General features: G+C 51.8%; 1 protein-coding gene and 1 long non-coding RNA gene across 7 annotated transcripts in view; one reads left to right on the top strand and one right to left on the bottom strand.

The window, feature by feature from the left end:
* Positions 1-2,597: 2,597 nt before the first annotated feature.
* On the bottom strand, positions 2,598-6,591 carry LOC122450155 (folate receptor beta-like). 6 transcript variants are annotated; one of them, XM_043482349.1, is made up of 5 exons: positions 6,485-6,591; positions 4,711-4,884; positions 3,449-3,637; positions 3,201-3,336; positions 2,598-3,052 (listed from the first exon to the last, which is right to left on the bottom strand). In XM_043482349.1, the coding sequence occupies exons 2-5, from the start codon at positions 4,858-4,860 to the stop codon at positions 2,766-2,768; spliced, it is 762 nt and encodes a 253-aa protein (XP_043338284.1). In that variant the 5' UTR covers positions 4,861-4,884; positions 6,485-6,591; the 3' UTR covers positions 2,598-2,765. The 6 variants fall into 6 exon arrangements, with proteins under 6 accessions (XP_043338284.1, XP_043338288.1, XP_043338286.1 ...); XM_043482353.1 differs by lacking the exon at positions 6,485-6,591 and adding an exon at positions 5,863-5,916; XM_043482351.1 differs by lacking the exon at positions 6,485-6,591 and adding an exon at positions 5,684-5,732.
* Positions 6,462-6,963, top strand: part of LOC122450157 — a 33,492-nt gene continuing 32,990 nt past the window's right edge. Inside the window, exon 1 of the long non-coding RNA XR_006272072.1 lies at positions 6,462-6,597. This is a non-coding gene — a long non-coding RNA (uncharacterized LOC122450157). The remainder of the gene's footprint in view (positions 6,598-6,963) is intronic.

The raw sequence follows: 6,963 nt of genomic DNA, 5'->3' as shown, positions 1-6,963 counted from the left end.
ACGAGCTCCTTTTTCCGTTTCAAATATACAGTGACTTTACCCAGCTGGAGCAAAACCAGGGACGTGGAGAGGGGTCTATAGGGCCTTCCAGTCTAGATAAACGTAATGACTGAGACCCATCCACACGGGAAACAGTGTCTCAAGACCTCTCCAATAACCCAATTACTCGTCCTCCAATCTGTGGCCAACTTCCCCCTTCAGTCACCTCTTGCTATGAAGAGGTAAGAGAGACCTAGACTGAGTCTTCATTCCTAGCTTCTAGTTTCAAGTTGATGACACCACCTGCCTGGAGTCCTCATTCAGGTACCTGCGCCTCTCTGAGGATAACTGTGGTTGGGATGTGGAGACAAAGGCTTCCCCAAGGGGAAGCCGGAGACCCTGAGATGAACTGAGGCCCAGTTCCTGGGGGCTGTGTAACGACAGAGCAGTCCTCCAGGAGAGGCACACCTGGAGGGGACAAAGGTGTCGGGGATAGTCCCCGCCTCTGGGAAGCCCTAAGAGTTTTCGCCCCTCTTCCAGCCACACCTCCAGGACTCAGCAGGGCAGAACTAGGGTTAGGATCTGCAGTGTTTGCTCTGCAGGAACCTCACAGACTGCCCTCTTCTCTGAGGTGCCAAGCCCCAACTCTGCCCCTTCAGTCGGTATCATGGGTGAATTTGTTTACACACACACACCCCGCAGCCTTCCCTGGGTGAATTTGTTTACACACACACACACCCCCCCCCCCGCAGCCTTCCCTGGGTGAATTTGTTTACACACACACACACACACACACACCACACACAACACCACCACCCGCAGCCTTCCCTGGGTGAATTGTTTACAACAACACACACACACACACACACACACATACCCCGCAGCCTTCCCTGGGGTGAATTTGCTTTACACCAACACACACACACCCCGCAAGCTTCCCTGGGTGAATTTGTTTTACACAACACACACACACACACCACCTCAAGGCCTTCCTGGGTGAATTTGTTTACCACACACACACACACACACACCCCGCAGCCTTTCCCTGGAGTTGAATGTCACAACACACACACACACACAGACACACACCCGCAGCACTTCCCTGAGTGAATTTTGTTTACACCACACACCACACACACACACCCCGCAGCCTTCCCTGGGTGAATTTGTTTACACACACACACACACCCCGCAGCCTTCCCTGGGTGAATTTGTTTACACACACACACACACACACACACCCCGCAGCCTTCCCTGGGTGAATTTGTTTACACACACACACACACACACACACCCCGCAGGCCTTCCCTGGGTGAATTTGTTTTACACACACAACACACACCACACACACACACATACCCCGCAGCCCTTCCCTGGGTGAATTTGTTATACACACACACACACACACACACCCCGCAGCCTTTCCCTGGGGTGAATTTGTTTTACACACACACACACACACACACCACACACCCCCCGCAAGCTCCCTGGGTGAATTATGTTACACACACCACACACACACCCCGCAGCCTTCCCTGGGGAATTTGTTTACACACACACACAACACACACACACAACACACATACCCCGCAGCCTATCCCCTGGGCTTGAATTTGTTAACACCCACACACACACACACCCGCAGCCTTCCGGGTGAAATTTGTTTACACACACAACACACACACACACACACACACAAACCCGCCAGCCTTTCCCTGCGGTTCCCTGGGTGAATTTGTTTACACACACACACACACACCCCGCAGCCTTCCCTGGGTGAATTTGTTTACACACACACACACACACACACACACACACACCCGCAGCCTTCCCTGGGTGAATTTGTTTACACACACACACACACACACACCCCGCAGCCTTCCCTGGGTGAATTTGTTCACACACACACACACACACACACAGCACACACCCCGCAGCCTTCCCTGGGTGAATTTGTTTACACACACACACACACACACCCCCCGCAGCCTTCCCTGGGTGAATTTGTTTACACACACACACACACACACACACACACACACACCCCGCAGCCTTCCCTGGGTGAATTTGTTCACACACACACACACACACACCCCGCAGCCTTCCCTGGGTGAATTTGTTCACACACACACACACACACACACCCGCAGCCTTCCCTGGGTGAATTTGTTCACACACACACACACACACACACCCGCAGCCTTCCCTGGACTCCAATCCCCAGTTTTCCCATATCAGCAGAAGGGAGCACAGAGCCTGGGGAAAAGGCCTTCCTTTGGGACCCAGTATAAATAATGAAGTCCTGGACTTGGCTCTCTCATTTGGGTCTATGAGGGCCACAGGATCCCTGAGGACTAATAATGTGCAGGCACTGGGCACACATGCTTTCTAGGCAACATTTCACAACTATGAGAGAAGGAAAGATTATTATCTTCATTTTATTGAGAAGGAAACTGGTTTAAGAAAAGTCAAGCAACTGATTAATTTTCACATAATGAGTAGCAGAACTGGTATTCAAGCTCATGTCTTGTTTCTCTAATCTGAAGGAATCCAAAAACTATGGAATCTGCCCTCTACTGCACACAAACTCAGAACCAAAATAATTCATCAGACTCAGATGTGCTGGTCTATTTATTAGAACTGGCTGTCAGAGAAACCCCAAGCCCCACCCTGGAGCAGGAACTGGATGACAAAGGGATGGATAATGAATGGAAGCATGCTGATGGCTCCCTCATTTGTGGGAGCTGAACTGAGCCCAGGTCATCAAACCTGGGGACAGGCTGGACTCAGTCATGGAGCCAGAGTGACAGCATCAGGGCCAGGCAGAGCAAGAGAGGTCTAATACCCTGGGGCCTGGCCTCAGCAGTCAAGGCCAAGGCATAGAATCTCGCAACCTCCTCGTTGGGGTTGCCCAGGGCAGGGTCGAACCACATCTGGATGCAGCGGCCGCTGCCCCGGCTGTAGTTGCTGAGCTTGTAGGAGTGACTCCAGAGGCCCTCACACAAGGCTGCAGGTGTGGGGAAGTAGGTCTCAAATGTGCGGCAGGTGGTCCCATTTGGACACTTATTAGATCCTGCAGGGGGAGAAAAGGTGGGCACGGACATTCTGTCCCTAGGCCCAAAGCTTAACTCTGGCCGCCCCTAGGAATCCTTGCTCAACCCCAATCCTCAGACCCCCTTTCTCCCCCCCCCCCCCCCCCCCCCCCCGCCCCCAGCCCTCACCTGAGGTCCAGTCCCAGCCCCTGTGCCAGTTGCTCTTGCAAGTGTAGGAGGTGCGGCAGTCTTCCCACCAGCTCTGACAGTCCTCTTTGCACAGGGGCACATTCAGGAACCGTTCTTTGCGCCACTTCTGGTTCACCTGGGGGAGAGGGTAGGGGCAAAGAGGCTCAGTCAGCCAGGGATGTTGGTAGGAACAGCTATGACTGAGTTGGGGGCAGCCTGCTGGGGTGGAAGGAGGGAGACCTCAGTACCTCCTGGATCCAGGGCCCCAGATTGGGTGAGCACTCATACAAACAGTTGTCCTGAATGAAGTGGCGCTGGCAGGCGGGTTCCATCTTGCCACAGTGGTCCCAGGTAAAATTATACAAGGAGGAGGTGTCCTTGTGCAGCTCCTGACTGACTCTGGCAGAGCAGCAGGCGTTCTTCTTCCAGGGGGTGCACTGGGTGGGGAAGACATGAGACTAATTGCCTCCAGGCCACCAACTCTGCCACCTCCAGCCTCTTCCCATTTGTCTCTTCTTGCTCTCCTGTCTCAGGCAGGTTGTCCTAAGAATGCTCACTATTTAAAAAAAAAAAAAGAATGCTCACTATTCGGACCCTTCTGTCCTTGGCCTCCAGAAACTCCTGTCTTGGGGGAGACACAGTTACAAGACTGATGGGGGCAGTGAAAGCCTGGGAGAAGCCCTGTCTTGGGAAGACAATAGCTATCATTTATACAGTGCTTGACACTTCATACAAAGTAATTTATTTATTCCCTAAAAAATAGTTACTGAGTACTTATTTTATGCCAGTTACTGTTGGAGATGCTGGGAATACAGAAGAGAACAAAACAGGCAGAAATATGTGTTCTGGTCAAGGGAGACAGTAAGAAGCTAAAAGAGAAAAAAATCAGGATCTGATCAATTATATGGATAAAATAACAGCAGGGAATAGAAATATGGAATGATTGTTGAAATTTGAAAGAGGGTGGTTGGTTGTATTAAGCCTCATTGGAAGATGGCTTTTTGAGCAAAGGAGGAAAGGTGTACTGCATTACAGCATGCAGTAATATATGTCAAAGTCTCTCACCCTTTAAACCCCTGGGAGTGCCCACCTCAATCCTACCCCCACCGCATCACAGGGGCAAGTCCTGTCCAAATCCTCTGGGTGTCCATGTGCTTCTCTGGGCCTCAGTTTCCTCATTTGTATCAAGTGGAGGAGAACATCATCTACCCATATCACAGGACCTCTGGGAATATGAAATCGTGCGCAGAAAACACATGACACCTGGTAGGTGCTCAATAAGTGTTTATTCCACATTATTGCCAACATGGTATCCTATTCTGAGCAGTCCACCTCTAGAATCACATCAACTGCACACCCATCCTGCCTTCATCTTCTCCCACAATAGTAACTCAGGATGTGTGTGTGTAATGGAAGGGCTGACCCTCCTCCCCCCTCCCCCACCACCCTGACTTCCTCTTCCTTGTCTGAACAAGCCCCCTCTCAACCCAGAGCCACACTCCATCCTCACCTGGTTGTGTAGCTTGTCCTCAGGGCCGGGTTCTGCCTTGTGGTGCTTGGCATCCATGCAGACGTTAAGCAGGTCTGTCCGGGCCCGGGCACTGCACGCAGAAGTCATCCAGCCCAGAAACAGCAGAAGTGGTGTCAGTTTCCAGGGCATGTCTGTCCCTTCCTGCAGAGGCAACTGTGGAGGAGACCAAAGTCTGAAGGGAGAGAGCCCCTTGCAGGGTTCCCCCTTTGCCTCCTGCCTCAGTCTCCCCAACTCCACAGTGTAGGATGGGGTCAGACCCTGTTCCTTCTGTGCTGGGGCCCTGAGGCTCCTTGAGGCTGGAGTAGAGAAGATTGGCAAGGGCAGCAGCTCCCTCACCGTAGGTCTGGGGGGCTCAAAGGGGATCTGGGGTTAGGTTCCCTGGGGGAATCTTCCCAAGTTGGAGGAGACTCCTTGTGCCCCTACCTTCTCTCTGGACTGACTCAAGAAAAGTAACTAAATAATTCGGGTCCGTGCTCTGCTCTCCAGAAGAGAACACAGCCCTCATCCTGTGTCCAGCAAGTGCTCTGCCTTCACTCCCTTGATCACCCAGGTTTCCATGCCAGCTTAGAAACCCTGTTACCCTGGCATGGCAGTGACCTAGCTCTGCTGAGTTCTCCAGTTCAGCATGAGGATCAAGCGAGGTAGCACACAGGATGGTGATGGTTAAGTGATACAGAAATGATGAGGGGGGTTGTTTCTAAACAGCTTTGTGCTCTCAGACTTTTTCCTTCCCTATTTTCTGAAAATCACGTCCTTCCATCGTGACTCTGGTCTCCTCAGCAACTTCTGGGCAAATTAACCAGATCCCTGCCTTTATCCTTAAAAGAACAAATGCAGGATCCTAGGACAAGGTGTTTTGCCCGATGTCCGAATCCCCGGGAATCCCCGGGCGGGAAGAGAGAAGGCTTCCAAGACAATGCAATTCTCAAAAAAAGGGAAGTTTATTACTGACTCGAGCCAGGGCTTTCTGCCGCAACCATCACAGTGGTGCAGGGTCAGAAAGCCCTGAGCAGAGGGGGTTACCCAAATTTATAAGGTATGCATAAGCGGTTAGTAGCTGGCTTAAGCGGATTGGTTACATGTTTGCAAAGCAATTTTATTGGTACAAACTTTTGCAGGCTTTTTTCAAACCTGGGCGGTTCCTGGGCTTTTCAGCTCTCCCTTTGTTTCTTACTGGGCGCATATTGATTGGCTGGCTCCAGGTTACCTGATGGGGGTAGGGAATCTTACCATTTCGGGGGAAGCTAAAACTTAGGTCCAGGCCGCCTGTCATGGTATTAACCCTGGCAGCCTCACAAAGGGACAGCAGAAAAGTCCCCCACATTGGAGTTGCTAACCAGAAAAGAACTTAAAGTCATGGGAGACACCCAGCAAAAGCAACAGCCCCCTACTCTGTTCATGACTGCCCCTCACCTTCCACCCCCTCACCCATCTGCTGCAGATCTGTTCCTTTAGATTCTGTTACCGAGGGACCTAAGAATTGATAATGGAGACCTCCCCCTCCCTCACCATCCCCCCTGTTGTTGATCCCCAAGCCCGGGTAAGGGACTCTCCAAAAATTCTTTCTGGAATTCACTTCCGTTGGCTCTGTGTTTGGAGTAAGGTCTTCCCTCCTCCAGTGTCTTCCCCTTTAAGTCGCCTTCCCCACAGGAGCCAGAGTCCTCTCTCTAAAGAGAGATATGTCTCTCCCCTGTGTGCCAACCTGCCAACTCCCCTGAGTGCCCGCCACACTTCCCTCCTTAGGGCAACTTGCCTGAGCCTCCTTTGCTACCAGTTTCACACACAGCTCTGGCTGGATTGGCCTTTCTCCAGGCTGTCCTCTGTGGTCTCCGTCCTCAGCGCAGAATAGACTGACTAAGAGCTCTGGTAAGCATAGATACAATTTCCTCTTTCAGTTCTTCTCCTGCTCTTCCTTCTTTTTGGATCCCACCCTCTCCAAGATTCCTTTAGGCTGTCAAGTGAACCATTCTTGTTTACACTCATCTCTCCTTTTGTTAACTTAGTCATTCCAGGGTCCCCACATTCAACATTCATCAGAATCTAGAGTGGGCTTCCCTGGTGGCTCAGTGGTAAAGGATCTGCCTGCCAATGTAGGAGACACGGCTTCAATCCCTGATCCAGGAAGATCCCACGTGCCTCGGAGCAATTAAGCCCGGGCACCACAGCTACTGGAGTCTGCCCTCTAGAACCTGGGAACCGCAATTCCTGAGGCCCACGCACCCTAGGGCCTGT

The sequence above is a fragment of the Cervus canadensis genome, chromosome 11, assembly GCF_019320065.1.
Source record: "Cervus canadensis isolate Bull #8, Minnesota chromosome 11, ASM1932006v1, whole genome shotgun sequence".
Taxonomy (NCBI): Eukaryota; Metazoa; Chordata; class Mammalia; order Artiodactyla; family Cervidae; genus Cervus; species Cervus canadensis.
This window is presented reverse-complemented; position numbering and strand designations above follow the sequence as displayed.

Bases quoted from the DNA above. Each gene is read 5' to 3' on its own strand.
- LOC122450155 (XM_043482349.1), bottom strand. From the start codon at position 4,860: ATGCCCTGGAAACTGACACCACTTCTGCTGTTTCTGGGCTGGATGACT. The intron at 3,337-3,448 runs GTACTGAGGTCT...CCTCTCCCCCAG, and splicing joins TGGGGCCCTGGATCCAGGAG to GTGAACCAGAAGTGGCGCAA. The intron at 3,053-3,200 runs GTGAGGGCTGGG...CTCCCCCTGCAG, and splicing joins GGGCTGGGACTGGACCTCAG to GATCTAATAAGTGTCCAAAT.